This window comes from Salvelinus alpinus, chromosome 8, assembly GCF_045679555.1.
Source record: "Salvelinus alpinus chromosome 8, SLU_Salpinus.1, whole genome shotgun sequence".
Lineage (NCBI taxonomy): Eukaryota > Metazoa > Chordata > Actinopteri > Salmoniformes > Salmonidae > Salvelinus > Salvelinus alpinus.
The window spans coordinates 30,633,269-30,652,151 of NC_092093.1; the positions used below are offsets into that span (position 1 = coordinate 30,633,269).

The 18,883-nt window shown below is 43.4% G+C and overlaps 1 protein-coding gene across 1 annotated transcript in view; it reads left to right on the plus strand.

Annotated features, from left to right (window-relative positions):
* The window catches only part of LOC139582906 (polypeptide N-acetylgalactosaminyltransferase 14-like), a 123,134-nt gene that overhangs the window by 103,264 nt on the left and 987 nt on the right, over window positions 1-18,883 (plus strand). The window contains exons 9-14 of the mRNA XM_071413351.1: window positions 1,364-1,467; window positions 3,603-3,729; window positions 6,173-6,265; window positions 7,465-7,548; window positions 8,746-8,890; window positions 16,749-16,868. Coding sequence (XP_071269452.1) covers window positions 1,364-1,467; window positions 3,603-3,729; window positions 6,173-6,265; window positions 7,465-7,548; window positions 8,746-8,890; window positions 16,749-16,868 — 673 coding nt within the window. The remainder of the gene's footprint in view (window positions 1-1,363; window positions 1,468-3,602; window positions 3,730-6,172; window positions 6,266-7,464; window positions 7,549-8,745; window positions 8,891-16,748; window positions 16,869-18,883) is intronic.

Below are 18,883 nucleotides of genomic sequence, written 5' to 3' on the forward strand. Positions count from 1 at the left end.
GGGATTTACAGTGCCTTCGGAAAGTATTCAGACCCCTTGACTTGTTCCAAATTTTGTTACGTTACAGCCTGATTCTAAAATGGATGAAAAAATAATAATAATTATCCTCCTCAATCTACACACAGTACCCCATAATGACAAAGCGAAAACAGGTTTTTAGACATTTTTGCACTTTTATAAAAAAACAAAAACAGAAGTACCTTATTTACATAAGTATTCAAACCCTTTGCTATGAGACGAAAAAAGAACAGTTCAAAGTATAGAGAGATCCTTAAGGAAAACCTGCTCCAGAGCAGGATCTCGGACCGGGGTGAAGTTTCACCACCAACAGGACAATGACCCTAAGCACACAGCCAAGACAGCGCAGGAGTGGCTTCGGGACAAGTCTCTGAATGTCCTTGAGTGGCCCGGCGAATTTGAACCAGATCAAATATCTCTGGAGAGACCTGAAAATAGCTGTGCAGCAACGCTCCCCATCCAACCTGACAGAGCTTGAGAGGATCTGCAGAGAAGAATGGGAGAAACTCCCCAAATACAGGTGTGCCGAGCTTGTAGCGTCATACCCAAGAAGAGTTGAGGCTGTATTCGCTGCCAAAGGTGCTTCAACAAAGTACTGAGTAAAGGGTCTGAATACTTATGTAAATGTGACATTTCCATTTTTTATTTGTAATAAATTATGCTTTGTCATTATGAGCTATTGTTTGTAGATCGATGATGGACCAAAAAAATGGAATCGATTTTTGAATAAGGCTGTAACCTAACAAAATGTGGAAAAAGTCAAGGGGTCTGAATACTTTCCGAAGGCACTGTACATGGAACCCAAAAGGGTTCTACCTGGAACCCTTATCCTATGGGGACAGAACTGTTTTCTATCTTTTTTTCTCTCTCCTCTCTGCCTCTATTTCTTTCTGCCTTTGTTCGATCCTGTGCTGAGTGAATTGTGTTAGATAGGTCCCGGTTGGCACTCCATGGAGGGCCTGGGTGCAGCTTCAGCTTCTGCCTGATAATGAGAAGGTATCCTCTTACACGTCTCACTGGCCTCTGCTTGTCAGCCGACCCAGCCCTGCCCGCCCCGCCCGTCTGCCCCGGCTGGCTCCTGTATCACTCAATCAATTGACATTTTACTCAGCGGCTCACACGCACTCACTGGGCCTGGCCGGGACAGCATCATTATTCACATCAGCAACACAGCCGGTTGGAGACGGGGAGTGTTTAGATAGAAGTTTGGACTCTTCTACCATCACATGGATCTATCATAATGTGTTCTTAGTGTCTACAAAAACATACAACAAACTACCTCAAGTCTACCCATCCAGTCAACGTTCCATGATATAATACTCCTGGAATTCTCTCTTTCCTGCAGGACGCCTATCATCGCCGGAGGGCTGTTTGTGATTGACAAGTCGTGGTTCAACCACCTGGGGAAGTATGACACAGCCATGGACATCTGGGGCGGGGAGAACTTTGGTGAGTCAGCTGACTGGGCAGGAGCTGGGTTGAGGGGATTGTGCTGTTGTGTGTGCCTGAGAGCACCTGAGTTGGAGCAGCGTGTCAGCCTGTCAGCACTAGTAGCCTGCCTCTATAGCTGACACAATTATTTCAGTCTGCTCAAGGATGCCTTCGCCTTGACACCTTTTCTTACTAAAGCGGGACAGTTGATTTATTGTGTTTGTAATGGTCATTACCACAGTCCCAAACCCCCAAAAAGTGTCAAGTCATACTTTTTCAAATCAATCAAACCCTCTCCATATGATGGGCTTCAAACATTTATTGTGTAGTTAAAACACCAAGGGTCAAGAAGACACAAATATTAAACAGAATTTTATATGACCAATCATTGACCTGCATAATACCACACCACTGTGAAACAAGCTAGAGAGAGTGTAACATTGCAGTTATTCCAGTCCTAGCCAGACCCCTGGAGCAATAGGTAGCGTGAGCACTTCTCTTCCCTGCTTCATGCTTGCTTCTGTCAGGTACATCTGCAGGCAAGTTGTGCACCACAGCCAGGGCTAACCAAGGTAGTGGTGGGGATGATTCATAGTTTATTACAGTTTCTAAAAGGCCAGGAGGCTGACTAGCACTCTCCCATGTATCTCTGGCAGAAGGATGCTGGGGTTCACATAATAGACAGACAGTTTCTCCTGACTGTACTGCTGCTGTTTAGATCAATAAAGAAAGGAGTAGAGACGGGAAAAGAATGCTCTTCCTCTTCCTCTTTCTCTCACTTTCTCAACAACTCTCTCCCCAGTCTCTTTGATTTATTCCTCTCTCTCTCTCTCTCTCTCTCTCTCTCTCTCTCTCTCTCTCTCTCTCTCTCTCTCTCTCTCTCTCTCTCTCTCTCTCTCTCTCTCTCTCTCTCTCTCTTTCTCTTTCTCTTTCTCTCTCTCTCTCTCTCACACACACACACTTGCTCATCTCCCTCACAACTCTCTTTTATTTCTCTCTCTATATCTCGTGCTTACTCTCTGCGTTGCTCCCTTTGACACTTTGAAAAGTCGAAAAAGCTCAGATGCTTGTTGGTAATGTAATGTCTGCTTCCAGCTCACACTCTCAAACCCATAGATCCCCTGAACACAGCTCACTCTCCAGATACCAATCACCTGAATTCTGATCACCTGTTCACACACCTGTATGTCATTATCACACACTATTTAGTTCAGTTCTTTGCACCCCATGTTTTGTGACACACTTCTATTTGGAGTGCTGGGTTTCCTGTACTTTAATCCTCCTGCGTATGATAGTTTTGGCCTGCCTCACTAATGACTCCTTTTGCCTATTCCTTGCCTGTACTTTGGCCTATCAGATTTCCTGTTATTAACCTATTGCCTGATCTCCTGGATGACGTTACTAGCCTTTTCCCTGCCTGTACTGTTTCCTTTTTGGCCCCCCTGTGTATGACCTTCTGCCTGTCCCTGGACCCAGCTACCTGCCTCCTCCTGTGGTCCTTTACAATAAACACCTGTTGTGCCCTGCGCTTGAAACCAGCTGTCTGTCTCCCATCATACTCATTACAGGAAAAGTTTTGAGCATGTTACTCCGAAAAAGGAAGCATCATTTTATATGCTGTGTTTGAGGCTACAAAACTTCAACTCTGTTGGGTTTAAAAGACAAGTGTGTAGCATCAGCCCCGATGTTTATACTGTATTAGCCTGGGCTAAATTAGACCAGGCCATGGAGGGACTTGTTCATTTACATTCATGTGGCTGGTGGTGCACTTCTAAATGAGCAGAGGACATGGCAGTTTAAACATGAGTTTAAACCTGAGATATGAGGCAACAAGCATGTTATCAAATATTCAAAGCATCAGAGTTGCCCCATATACAGATGACGATGATGGGTAATGTTTATGGATTGTAATGGAACGAGAAACAAAATAACTTCTTACCTGGTTTCACTTGTAGATTTCAAATAACACTTTGTAATACTGTGTGTGTTTGAATTTCAGTTCTCCTGTCCCTGCCTGTCCCTGCCTTAGGACTCATACCGTCTAAAAGCACTGAGCATACAATACATTGCTACTCTTCGTGGTTCATGGCTGTCCCTGAGCTATTCCATGTGACAATGATAACTAATGGTAGCTGTGTGTTGTGTGTGTGTAGAGATCTCGTTCCGGGTGTGGATGTGTGGAGGGAGCCTAGAGATTATCCCCTGCAGCAGGGTCGGCCACGTCTTTCGCAAGAAACACCCCTACATCTTCCCTGAGGGCAACGCCAACACATACATCAAGTAAGACCTGACTCCATCTGTACTGTATCCGCCTGCTACAAAATACAAAAACAACTAACAACTACATCCAGACCCACATCTTAATGTCTCTATCGGACTGCCTTCTCCAAAATAGCAAGGCAACCCACAACAACCAAAGTACTGCGCTGTGACTGTACCGCTGTATGTGATACTGTATGCGTTATTGAGCTGTAGTCACTTTGTTCATGTGTTACAGCTGGACTCCAACCCACGGCAGCCAAAATAAGTGTAACACTTCATATGTACTACTTTAAAAAAATATGATGCTGTTTTTACATTGTTCGTGTGATTGATAGGCCAATATTCGTGCAATGCAACCCAATACTGGGAACAGATTTGCAGCGAACGTGGCAAATATAAATGAAAGAAATTGCTGTAGTTTGCTCTAAAGCTTTGCCAAACATTGTCTTTTGAATGAATTATGCTAAGCTCTATTGTCTCCAGCACATCAGAGTGGTTTGTCCCTCTCTCTCCATATTAGGGATTAGGCTCATGTTCCCACTGTGTTTGACAGGGATTTAGTCAGCTAATTGTGTGTGTGCACAAATTCTATTATTTAATCTGAAAACTTTGTGAAAGCGTATCGTCTTTTATCAAATGTTTAACTTTGACATGAAGCCGAAATGCCGCCTTGGTTAACAATGCCGTTATTGACAGAATCAGTTTTCTTTATTTGGATTTCTCATTTGCAATTAGCCTTCGGGAAGGTCACGGCATGGTCTGAATATGTAAAGTGAACAGCACACTATTTGATTTGATTGCAGAGCAGTTTCAGAAAATGTGTTGTTGTGTTCAAGTCACCCCTTGACTTGGCTGCATCTTCTTTGACTGACAGTGTGCGCTCACTGTTCGTTCACTGATTAGCTATCTCTTTTTACTTACAACATAAAACACATTAGGCTTCAATGAATAATTACTTCATCCTGTCAACAGAATGTGTATGTCTAGCATAGTTCAGTCGAGTTAATGAATAATTGCTCCAAGAATGATGTTTGATTTCATGTCCTGGGAAAAAAGCTTCTAATGGCAGCTGGTGGCTCAGCATGCCCATTGATAATTATATTTAATTTATTCACCTGCTTTCTCCGTGTGCGCCGCTCTTAGCACAATATCACTGTCATTTGTGTTACAAGCAGTTATGTCCTTCTCTGTCCCAAAGTCTTCTTCTCAGAAGCCAGGCTGTGCAACAGTAGGGTTGAGTGTAAGGTGGAAAGGAGAGATGTGATGTGTGAACTTCAAAGGAATATAAAACAGCAGGGGGTACGGTAGGCCAAAACGTTGTATTGCTGCCTGTGAGGACCAAGGGGATAGGATAAGGCTGTAGACTAGTTTAATTTGCTGTACAGGACAGTGAGTTCTGCTAGAGATGCACTGGAATGCTAAAGCTAGAATCTGCGGTTGCTACATCCATTTTGGACTTGTAAATTAATTATATATACCCATTGATTCTTGAAGAATTTAACTTATAAATGCCTCATGAGCTTAGTTCAACTGTCGTACCCCATCAGAACCCAAAATATAAGCTTGTTTTGCTCCAATGTTTGTAAACAACGTAAATGTAACAAACACTGTTTAGCCTAAAAACATGGTTAAAACCATAATTGTGTTATAATGGATGATCAGTCCCTGCATCCACAGCTCGGTGTAGGAATTTGAGAGTGGTTCCATTTCTCCAAGCCCGTCCCTCATCGTTTTACTAGAACAGAGGTGGGGAGGCATCTAGCTTTAAAGGTGTCTTCACCCAAAATTGTAAGTTTGCCAGATGCTTTCAAATGTCACAAGAGGACTAAAGTTGAGTTCAGGATGTATGACAACATGATAGAATTTGATTTTGGAGTAAACTATCCCTTTAACGTCTATAACAACACACATATATATTGGGAGAAGGTCCACAGTATGCAACAGAGGAATCACATGACTAGAAGTATTTATCCACTTCAGTCACTGTTCCATTGACCAATCCCATCATTACATGAAACGCTTCACCTATGCATTTGTGTTCAGGCCAGTAGCAGGTTCACTAGAGGAACCAGGATGGTGCGTTTGGGTCTGAGGATTAGGGAATTCTCAATTACGTATTTTCCCCATTTAATATGCAAACTGTAATGAAATGGAACTAGGATGAGCATAAGGCCCACAACATTCAGTGAAAAGGGTGGGCGCGACATATACGGAATATGATACAGTATACTTAACTCTCAGGAGAACATTATTATTTTGCTGCTAATCTTTAGCAAGCAAGATGGTGAATTTTCTTGGAATGTGTTTGAGACCAATGTGCGAGGGCTGGCTTGGCTTCTGGTTATTTTGGTCACATACGCGCTAGGCCTTTTCACACTGACGGTCTGGGCTGGCCCACCCTGGAGTGAAGTGGTTTAATGTAAAACGCCTGCTGAATCCTACTCTACTGGCTGTGTTGCAGGAACACCAGGCGCACGGCGGAGGTGTGGATGGACGAGTTCAGGCTCTTCTACTACTCGGCTCGCCCTGCAGCACGGGGAAAGTCCTACGGAGAGTGAGTGACACATCACCATACACTTCTACACAGCATACACTTCTATACAGCATACACTTCTACACAGCATACACTTCTACACAGCATACACTTCTACACAGCATACACTTCTACACAGCATACACTTCTACACAGCATACACTTCTATACAGCATACACTTCTACACAGCATACACTTCTACACAGCATACACTTCTACACAGCATACACTTCTACACAGCATACACTTCTACACACCATACACTTCTACACACCATACACTTCTACACAGCATACACTTCTACACACCATACACTTCTACACACCATACACTTCTACACACCATACACTTCTACACACCATACACTTCTACACACCATACACTTCTACACACCATACACTTCTATACACCATACACTTCTATACAGCATACACTTCTACACAGCATACACTTCTACACAGCATACACTTCTACACAGCATACACTTCTACACAGCATACACTTCTACACAGCATACACTTCTACACACCATACACTTCTACACACCATACACTTCTATACACCATACACTTCTACACACCATACACTTCTACACACCATACACTTCTACACACCATACACTTCTACACACCATACACTTCTACACACCATACACTTCTACACACCATACACTTCTACACACCATACACTTCTACACACCATACACTTCTACACACCATACACTTCTATACACCATACACTTCTATACACCATACACTTCTACACACCATACACTTCTATACAGCATACACTTCTACACACCATACACTTCTAGACACCATACACTTCTACACACCATACACTTCTACACACCATACACTTCTATACACCATACACTTCTACACACCATACACTTCTATACAGCATACACTTCTACACACCATACACTTCTACTGCTATATTTTATATTCTACAGAGGGCTGATAAAGAGACATATTATAGAACACATACATTGCATCTGGTTTAGCACGATTAACCGGGTAGACGGTTCAGTTCAAACCATATCATTCAGGTTATTTAAAGAGAGCAATTTTGGTCTCCCTGCATTACATATTGGAGCAATGGGCCTGCCTCTGTGTAAGCGTGTAGCACTCTGATAAGAGCAGGACAGCATTATAAAAAAGGTTCCTCTCTCTAACATACACTTCATTAATTTCCCTCTCTCTCTCTCTATTATCAGCATTCATGGCAGGGAAGAGCTCCGCAAGATTCTCAAGTGCAAATCCTTCAAGTGGTATCTGGACAACGTCTACCCAGAGCTCAAGTGAGTGTGTGCAGCTGGCCACTCACACACATCCCATTATGATTCATTCAGAATAGATGAATGATTATTTTTCATATTCAGGCCTCTCTATTTTTGTCCCCTGATTGCTCTGTGTCCGCCTGGCATTGGCTTCAAAAGCCAGCCTTGCAGCTCAATCTGACTGATACAACAACAGCCAGGCGTGATGGAGTTTAGGTTAATCCCATGGACCGAAATGAACAATGTGGACTCAGGGGAGAGAGGTCTGACCTTTTAGATGACTTGGAACCACCGTTAATTGCGTAGTAAGAAAAAAGACTATAAAAAGTTAGTTGAAGAGACAGGTGAATTGAGAGAAAGTTGAAATAGGGAGGACAAGTCCCAGTGAAAGGACAGTAGTGAAGAGGAGTATACACAGAGAATGTTAAAGACATACAAGAGCTAGAGAGAGAGTGATATACAGAGAGAAGTACAGTCATAGGCTATTACAAAACGCTTGCAGAGCACACAAAGGATATAAGGGATATGAGCACCGTTACCTATGGGGGGGCTGTGTGTGTGTGTGTGTGTGTGTGTGTGTGTGTGTGTGTGTGTGTGTGTGTGTGTGTGTGTGTGTGTGTGTGTGTGTGTGTGTGTGTGTGTGTGTGTGTGTGTGTGTGTGTGTGTGTGTGTGTGTGTGTGTGTGTGTGTGTGTGTGTGTGTGTGTGTGTGTGTGTGTGTGCGTGCGTGCGTGCGCGCGTGCGTGCGTGCGTGCGTGTGTGTCTGCTGGTTCCTATTTGCTGACTAAGTGATTGAGCTGGGCTGTAAATCCCCCACAGACCCACACTGGCAGCAGACAACATTACTTACACGCACATACACACACAACCCCCCACCCCCCTCCCCCAAGCCATAGGTTCTGCCTACCTCTGACAAATGGCTCTGTCATGTGAACAGCTATTTCTTTCTGTACATTTAAATATTGATTGTAATTCAGTTCAGACATTGTCTGAGGAAGCAATAATGCCAGGCCATGGAACATGACACGCTAGCCTCAATGTTAATATCTATACTAAATAGTTATTTATGTGCATTTAAAAATGCCACCATGAATCTATCCCAGGCGTGAGTATCAACATATTACATTCAGAGATTATGCATCTGCCTTGTATTCTGAATTGGGGAATATACTCTAAATCAAGAAAATACATTTAGAAAATGTGTGTTGTGTATTTTCAGAGTGCCGGATGATTCGGACTCTAAGTCGGGGGTGATTCGTCAAAGACAGAATTGTCTAGAGTCGCGGAAGCTGGAGGGACAGGAACTCCCCTCTCTCACACTGGCAACCTGCATCGGGACCAAGTCTGTGCCAGCACTCAACCAGGTACGGCCTACACTCAACATTCAAACAGTCAAGACTTAGTAGACAGACTCAACAGTATATCTATGGCTTGCTCAAGACTCTACACTCATAAACTGAGCGCTACGGGTCAATTGTTTTTTAAATACATTTTTATTTTCCATTAAAATAACATCAAATTGATCAGAAATACAGTGTAGACATTGTTAATGTTGTAAATTACTTTTGTAGCTGGAAACGGCTGATTATTAATGGAATATCTACATAGGTGTACGGATGCCCATTATCTGCAATCATCACTCCTGTGTTCCAATGGCACGTTGTGTTAGCTAATCCAAGTTTATAATTTTAAAAGTCTATCATTAGAAAACTCTTTTGCAATTATGTTAGCACAGCTGAAAACTGTTGAACTGATTAAAGAAGCAATAAAACTGGCCTTCTTTAGACTAGTTGAGTATCTGGAGCATCAGCATTTGTGGGTTCGATTACAGGCTCAAAATGGCCGGAAACAAAGCGCTTTCTTCTGAAACTCGTCAGTCTATTCTTGTTCTGAGAAATGAAGGCTGTTCCATGAAAGAAATTGCCAAGAATCTGAAGATCTCGTACAACGCTGTGTACTACTACCTTCACAGAACAGCACAAACTGGCCCTAACCAGAACAGGAGTGATGGTTGCTGATGATGGACCTCTGTATGCCTATGTAGATATTCCATAAAAAATCTGACGTTTCCAGCTACAATAGTCATTTACAACATTAACAATGTCTACACTGTATTTCTTTTTTATATATTTTTTATATTTATTTTCCAATTAAGAACATTCAAAACAAAAGTGAAAAGATATTAGACAACAATATGACAAAGTGACAGTAACAGACGAGTGTGAAAAAATAAATAATAATTATATAAACAAACATTAAAAAGTCATAATAAAAAGTAAAATCTAAAATAATAATAGAGACATTGGATCATATGGTCACCTGCCGTAAGCTACATATACATTACGTGTGAAACATTATATAAGGTTTATATAGAGATTCAATCAATGTGATGTGGGGGAAGATTCTCCATATAGTCAATAAAAGGTTGCCAAATTCTGTAAAGTGTCTCTAACTTATTCCTGAAGCAGTAAGTGATTTTCTCCAGTGGGATACAACTATTACCTTCCGATAGCCACATTGCAACTTGCAGGGGGGAATCCGATTTCCATTTCAAGGAAATACATTTCTTGGCAATCGCTAGCAATATTTCTGTTAGCTTGATAGTATGGCTTTGCCTAAGATTGGAGTTCGTAAAGTTAGCCAGTAGACAGACCTCCTGGTCTAAAGGGAATGCAACCCCGTGAATGGAGGATATGGTATCGCATACCCCCTGCCAGAAACCGTGTAGTTTTGAACACTGCCAAGTGGAATGGCGGAATGTTCCTTCATCTGAGCCACATCTAAAACATAGGGAGGAGTCTACACTGTATTTCTGATCAATTTGATGTTATTTTAATGGACAAAAAAATGGCTTTTCTTTCAAAAACAAGGACATTTCTAAGTGACCCCAAACTTTTGAACGGTAGTGTAGCTTCAGCGCACACTGACAGAGAGCTACTGTATGGCCCAGAACAGACTCAATACCCACAAAGAATACAGAGAACTAAAGTCTAGTCCAGAGTCAATACTACTGTATCACTACTGCCTGGTTAAGGGGCTGTTCTACACACAAGTCCAGCAGCTTCAACACCCACTGACAGAGGGGTACTATGTATCGCAGGCTGTTAGAAAGTATCTGTCCTCATTAGCCTCTCCAGCACACACTGTTTTAAAACAAACATGGGCTAAGCCTCTCTCCCTGTCCGTCAGTACTGCTCCTGTCATGTTTTCGTCTCTATACAATTCGAGCAGACAAGCATCATCTTGCACTTGTGGAATTCAGCCTGAGCTGCTCCCACTCTGACAGTCTCACACACCGGCTCGCTCACACACCTGGATCTCTCTCTACCTCTTTCTCGATCTCCCCACCCCTCTCGCTCTCTTTTTCCACCTCTACCTCTTTCTCCGCTTCTATTTTCCCTCTTCCTCCCTATCAATCGTTCTTGTATTTGTTTTTCTCCCACTCTGTCAATATGCCTCTCCCTTCTCTCTTTATTTACCCTCTCTCTCTCTCTCTCTCTCTCTCTCTCTCTCTCTCTCTCTCTCTCTCTCTCTCTCTCTCTCTCTCTCTCTCTCTCTCTCCTGCCCTCTCTCTCTCTCTCTCTCTCTCTCTCTCTCTCCTGCCCGAGTGCTCAACGCCTCTCAGCCTCCAGACTATTCCCAAGCACTTGTTCTGCAGATAGGATCATTCTCACCGCTGTGACCGGCTGTCACAGCACCTCCCTGTACACTTATTTCTGTCTCTCACGCACACACACACACACACACACACACACACACACACACACACACACACACACACACACACACACACACACACACACACACACACACACACATTTACATTTACATTTAAGTCATTTAGCAGACGCTCTTATCCAGAGCGACTTACAAATTGGTGCATTCACCTAATGACATCCAGTGGAACAGCCACTTTACAATAGTGCATCTAAATCTTTTAAGGGGGGGGGGGGGGGGGGGAAGGATTGCTTTATCCTAGGTATTCCTTGAAGAGGTGGGGTTTCAGGTGTCTCCGGAAGGTGGTGATTGACTCCGCTGTCCTGGCGTCGTGAGGGAGTTTGTTCCACCATTGGGGTGCCAGAGCAGCGAACAGTTTTGACTGGGCTGAGCGGGAACTGTACTTCCTCAGTGGTAGGGAGGCGAGCAGGCCAGAGGTGGATGAACGCAGAGCCCTTGTTTGGGTGTAGGGCCTGATCAGAGCCTGAAGGTACTGAGGTGCCGTTCCCCTCACAGCTCCGTAGGCAAGCACCATGGTCTTGTAGCGGATGCGAGCTTCAACTGGAAGCCAGTGGAGAGAGCGGAGGAGCGGGGTGACGTGAGAGAACTTGGGAAGGTTGAACACCAGACGGGCTGCGGCGTTCTGGATGAGTTGTAGGGGTTTGATGGCACAGGCAGGGAGCCCAGCCAACAGCGAGTTGCAGTAATCCAGACGGGAGATGACAAGTGCACACACACACACACACACACACACACACACACACACACACACACACACACACACACACACACACACACACACACACTTTGTCTAAGGCCAAGTGTTAGCTGTGATTAGTTATGTAAATCAGATGATATCATAGAGATGTGTGTTATGCAGAAGTTAAGAAAGGCTCTCAGATAGTTCGACTTGTTTTGGTCGGGAGGAGTCTTTTTTTTTTCTCTCCCAATTAATTTCCCTAGGAAGCACATTATGCTTTATTTGGCTTTAATTCAGCACTGAAACATGGTAAAACAGGCTACTGTATAATTACTGTGTCAGCATTCATTTAGACTACGCCTATTATGCTTCTGCAGTACAGTAGCCCTACTGTTATGTGTTGTTATTATTACAGTGTATAAGAATAGCAGAAGTGTCTGGGTCTAGGTAGGACACTGCTCTCAAAGCAGATTCAGTATGAGACTGGCCACAGCTGTTCGTTATGTTCCAAGATGGTGGTTCTCAGGTGTTCTGATTAAAACAGGGAAGTAGATGGCGATTCAGCCAAAAACACAGCAGCTGACAATATGGAAGACTGGATGTTCTTACTCAGACTTTATCCAACCAGCCTGTCTGTGCTCTATTATATAGCCTCTATCTATCAATCAAATGTATTTATAGAGCTCTTTTTACATCAGCAGATGTCACAAAGTGTTTATAAAGAAACTCAGCCTAAAACCCCAAAGAGTAGCAATGCAGATGGAGAAGCACGTTGGCTAGGAGAAACTCCCTAGAAAGGCAGAGATGAACCAGGCTCACAGGGGGGGGCAATCCTCTTCTGGCTGTGCCGGTGGAGATTATAAGAGTACATGGTCATTAAGGCTAGATCATTCTTCAAGATGTTCAAACGTTCATAGATGACCAGCAGGTTCAAATAATAATCACAGTGGTTACAGAGGGTGCAGCAGGTCAGCTGGCTTTTCATAGCCGAGCATTCAGAGGGCAAGACAGCAGGTACGGTAGAAAGAGAGAGAGAGAGAGAGAGAGAGAGAGAGAGAGAGAGAGAGAGAGAGAGAGAGAGAGGAAACAGCAGGCCCGGTATAAGATAGCAGGTGAACAGGTCAGGGTTCCATAGCCGCAGGCAGAACAGCAGAAACTGCATCAGCAGCATGACCAGGTGGACTGGGGACGGGGACAGCCAGGAGTCGTCAGGCCAGCTGGTTCTGAGGCATGCTGCTAGGGCTCAGGTCCTCCGGGAGGGGAGATAGAGAAAAGTGGGAGAATTAGAGGCAGCATACTTAAGAGCACACGGATGAATCTAGTTGCTTTCCCTTGCTCTAAAAACACACTGTCTCCTCAAGCAGCGCACAGATCCCCTAGACTTGGAGCCACTTAGATTAACATTACAGTAAATTAACATTTGCGTGCCACAACGGACATTGTAAAAAGCTGTGCCATTACTGCAGGGTAATTAGATTTAATACAGATCACATTTTCACTGTGCAGTTTATTCTATTAGGCAGTGTTGTGTGCATGCCCTCTGCCTTCCGACCTGTTAATCTGCTAGCAGGCCTCGTCTCCACCCACCTGCCGTTTCATACACAAAGCCCAGCTGGGCCTGGTTATTACAGCCCTCTGTTCTCAACCCAGAGACATGCCTACTGTAGTGGCCTGGCCTCTTGGTGTCACCTCCACAGAGAGGTGAGATACACGTACCTCCCACACTGCCCTCTGACATGGCTGCTGTCACTTGTGCGCACAATGCCACAAATAATGTAACACACACTGGCTCACCCACACACAGACACATATACACACACACAGACAGACACACACACTGGGCCCTATCCTCTGTGATGTGTTTCCAGGGATGGGATTCTTATAGTAGCAAGGTTGTAATGTAATGATGTGACTGCTGCAGGGTAACAGGATGACTAATGATCCAGATGGACTAGCTCTTACGATGAACATGGCATATACACACCAATATTGGGCTGTATTTTCAAGGCAGCACGGTGTATTTCATATCAAATGGGGTGTAAAATAGCATGTCAACATGTCATGCTGATGCAGGCCTGTTCCCTACGTAACACATGTTCTTATTATTCAAGTACTCTTGTTAGTATAGGCTACTGTAGAGGTTGTTATGGTGTGTGGCTGGGAGAATGGATGGGACTTGGTTTTTGTGTGACCTGTTTTGTGCCTGCCTACTATCCTTGGGGAATGAAAACCCTTGGAAATGTGTTTCACACGTTAGACTGGCTGAACGTAGTGCTAACTCCTCTGGACCACTTTTCCAACGCTACGCCAACCTTGGCTGCTCCATAGAGATAGACTCTTTCAAACAGAGGGTTCTAAGTGGAACAAAAAAGGGTTCTCCCTGGAACCAAAAAGGGTTCTCCTATAGGGACAGCCGAGAACCCTTTTGGAACCCTTTTTTCGAAGAGTGTAGATAGAGGACTCTAGTGCCCAAAAGCCTGTTTTATCATGGGCAGCGCCATTGAGGACTTTCACCATTTTGAGGAAGGATCACATAATTCCATCCAGGTGACCAGGAGGATTCAGCCAATGAATTTATACTTGTGAGGAAACATTCCATAACTGCAGGGGGCCAACCTTGGCTTTATACATGTTCAAACAACACTCTATGCGGCAGTGTGCAGTTTGTTTGCCAACTCATAGACGTAGTAGAAGAAGAAAATGTACCACTTCAAAATGGAGATTGCCTCAATGGCGCTGCACGTGCTCTCACAGACGCCATAACGGGACCGATACAATGATGCGATGTCTATCGAAGTCTATGGCTGCTCCTCTCTAGGCAGTCATCTTCAAGTCAGTGTTACAGCTTGATGTTTGCCTGAGATGTCCTCTGGTACATTGATAATTGGGTAATGGTTTGGGTAATGCATGCGCTATGGTTGCTAAATCCCGGTGGAAAGAGAAACTTGTACCAGAGTTTAATAATTGTAATGTACATATAATTAAAAGCCCTCACTCTGGGCATTGCACTGAATCCTTAGGTCTGCATGTCTTTTCAAAGACATTGGTTAGAAATAGGCAACATATCTACTGTACATGGCCACCGCTGTCCATGCTAAAGGTCAGAAGCAAATATCTCATGTACAGGCTCATCAATTATGATTATATACTTGGTCCTTCGTAGCATGGCCGTCTAGTGATTACCACGGGACCTCCTTTGTGTTGTCAAACACACACATACATTCCTACTGTGTGACCATGCTGAACATCCAGTATAGGAATCACCAGTTCAGTTGGGAAGGTTGTCCTTACTGCTGCTGCTCACTACATATCTTCCTAATTGCCTCCAATTACGTTGCCAGAACCCTCTTCCTATCTTGGCGTCAGCCCTCAGGTGTCGCTTGCTATCAGCTCACTTATTTTGTGCCAAAAGAAACTAGACAGGATCTACCATTTCTACAGATAATTACATGTATCTGAGGCACTTGTGTGTGAAATCAGTAGTTCTCAATTTGCTCTGCTATAGGAAAATCAGTACAAGCAAACATACATTTGTAGTTATAGCTTGAATTGGTCGAAGACCTGTCCTATTTAGTTATCTTAAATATTTTTTCTAAACCCATGGTTAGACATTATGAAACCAAGGAAGTGCACAAAAGTTGAATTCAAGAACATCATAATATCATGTTAGAAAAAAACTAGCTTTCCAAAAAGGCAGGGACCCAGACAAGAACACAGATGCTTTATTGTTTGAGCGCAGGGGAAGGAGATGTAAAACAACTATATCATGAGACCACAGTTTAGTGCATCTCTGTTGGAGTGCATCTCATCTGACTAGGACATGTGGGTACAGGGATGTTGCCTGGCAGCTTGTACCTGGAGTTTCAAATTGTCTTTCTGTCTGATATTCTGCAATAAAACACTAGAATCCATGACATATTATGTGTGAATATTTGGATCCTTGTGGGCCCACTCAATATCAAATCCTCTGTAAGCTAGCTAGACCATGAAAAGTGGCTGGATGTGCCTGCACCACCATACACAGGTATCCTAGTTGTTAGTGGAGTAGCCTAGTGGTTAGAGTGTTGGGCCAGTAACCGAAAGGTTGCTAGATCGAATCCCCGAGCTGACAAGGTAAGAATCTGTCATTCTGCCCCTGAACTTTGCAGTTAACCCACTGTTCCTAGGCTGTCATTGTAAATAAGAATTTGTTCTTAACTGACTTGCTTAGTTAAATAAAGGTATAAAGGAAAACACGGACAGGCTTAGCAGCATCTTATTGGCTTACTTTAGTTTCAGCAATCAAAATATTTACTGTTTTTCATCTGGGTTTTGGCCATTCTCAAGACTTGACTGTGTGTGGATTGTGTGTGTGTGTGTGTGTGTGTGTGTGCGCGTGCGTGCGTGCGTGCGTGGGTGGGTGTATGTACGCATGTGTGTGTCAATCTCCACTATGCTGGCTCAGTAATATTCCCTGGTCTGGTTCCACAGAGACAGAGTCTTATTATGTCATGATGTATGGAATGTTCCTGAAGAGTGAGCCCACTCCCAGAGACAGATGTTTTGGAGGTGTGGGTAGTGGTGTGTGCTGTACTGAAGACACACACTCTCCCTGGCTGGAGGAATTGGGTCGCCTCACGATTGGATGTAGCATACACTGATACACACCCAGTCTGTAGTAATCTGTGTGTTTTCAGTACTATGACATGACTGTGTTCTGCTAAATGTTGTGTTCATACATCTACTCTCACATACATGTAGACTTTTTTGTTAGTACGTAATGATCGTGTAGTTGATGTGTTATCAGTGTATCTCTCTCTCCTCAGGAGTGGATCTACACCCACGGACAGCAGATCCGCCAGCAACAGCACTGCCTCTCCCTCTCTACCACTTTCCCTGCCTCCCAGGTCATGCTCATGCCCTGCAACATCGGCGACGGGAAACAAGTAATAGCCCAGAGGGCGCCCGTCCTCACCTGAACACCCATCACGCTGCACTGTGCCGGCCCCCTGCCTCAAACGCGCAAAGTCACTTCTGACAAGCCATAAATCAACTTTCACTTAGGCAGTCTGATAGTGCAGTGGAGAGTGTGCCTGAGAGCTCTGGGTTCTGCCTGTATCACCAGCCAGCTGCTGCTGCTGCTGCTGCTGCACCCTGAGACAGAGGCAAGGTCCTCCTCAGTCTGTTTCGGCTTATCTAACAGTATGCTAGCGAGGCTATTTACATGGTTTGAGTCTGTACGAAAAGGTTGTACATGTTTTAGTGACATTCTTGGTAAACAACGAGGAAAACAAAACAGAGGAGTTGGTTTATGGAGAATGTGTGCAGATACTGTTTATGAGTGGGAGGGTGTTTTGAGCAGCATGCATGACTGTATAATGTATTCACATTGTTTTGTTTGGGTGGTGACTGCAGGAACAGATGATTCATGAATATGTGTTGATAATGATGTAGTGTCTGGTGAAAACATAGGAAGTGAAAGAAAGAAGGATTGTGAGAGAGAAGGAGATGATAAATAGCACACTTAAAACATTATACACAGCTCAGTTACAGTCTAGTGTTGCATAGATAAGTCAGGGCCACATAATAGACCTCTGTATCGGCAGGTAGATTTTAGGTCTTCTACTTTTAGAAGTTGCGCAGGTATATACTACCTCCTCCTGCTAAAAAGGCTCCCAAAGCAGCATGTTCCACCCCTGACACATACATGGAAACTGTTCAATGATAGCTAATTAGAGCCGTGCTCATGTGTTCCCCTCAGGCCACTGTAGGCTACAGCAGAGAGAGGCTCTCAGGAGCCTACAAATGTGCTTAACTATCAATTGTGCATCAACAGCCAGTAACAAGAAGAATTACTTAGAGGCACCACAGGCACTGAATACAAATTGATTTTGTTTTAATTATTTTCCTTTATCAATTAAAAAGTGCAGTCTCACTTTGCTTCATAAAAAAAGGAAAAAAAACATGTCATGGCAATTTGAGTCTTTCCTGCTTTGATCAGGGTCACAATGAAACAGAGCTTGTTTCTGTTCACTGACTTTAAATACTGTGAAACAAAGACGCTCTGTATCACATCCACCATGGATTTTAATCCTTGGGCGGGGTGCCAAAACATTTTTTTTCAAGTCGCTTTTCAGGATGGAAAAATTATTTCAGTGTAAATTTAAACAACTAAAACCAGATATAAAGTATGTAGAAAATATAATGAACCTATATCTTGTTTTTTTTATAATATCATAATATCATCTTTGAGAACTAACAATAACCAAAATAAAAGATAGACAGTCAGGGAGAATTGAAAATTCCAAAAACAATTAATTTAGTAGTATTCATTATGTTATTATGTTTGAGAAAAGAGCACAGCATTATCCATAGTGAAAAGCATAGAATTGCAGGAAACTAGCTTTAAAAGTGCATGATTTTCTCCCAGCTCCATGGCAGAATATGTATAATTGCAGGAAATTAGCTTTAAAACGGCAACAAAAATTCAAACATTTACATCACGGAGATGGGGGCCTGTTCACAAAAATGTAGCCACTCACATGGGCCAGCCGCTAATTGCCACGCCTCCTGCCACGCCCACAACCTTTGCCCTTTTTGATCCAGAAAATCCCCTTTATATCCACTGTATTGTTTCTACCACTGAAGAGAGATGTGATCATGATACGCTCCACTAGTCTTGGCAACAGGCTTTGCCTGTCAGCCGTCACGTTCTAACCAGTGATGGATGTGTGAGGCAATGACAAAATCCTTGCATGTTTGCTAATATCCTCTAGTTTTGTTAATGTATAAGTTCAACAATATCAACAAGAAGAATTCCCTGCTCTGAATTATTATTGTGACTCACCAGAAATTGAGTAAAGAGGGACATCTAGTGGTGAATAGTGGGAAGAGTGCCATGTGCCATGACAGTGCCATGAACATGACATGCAATAAAGATCATTAGCTAAATATGAAGTTG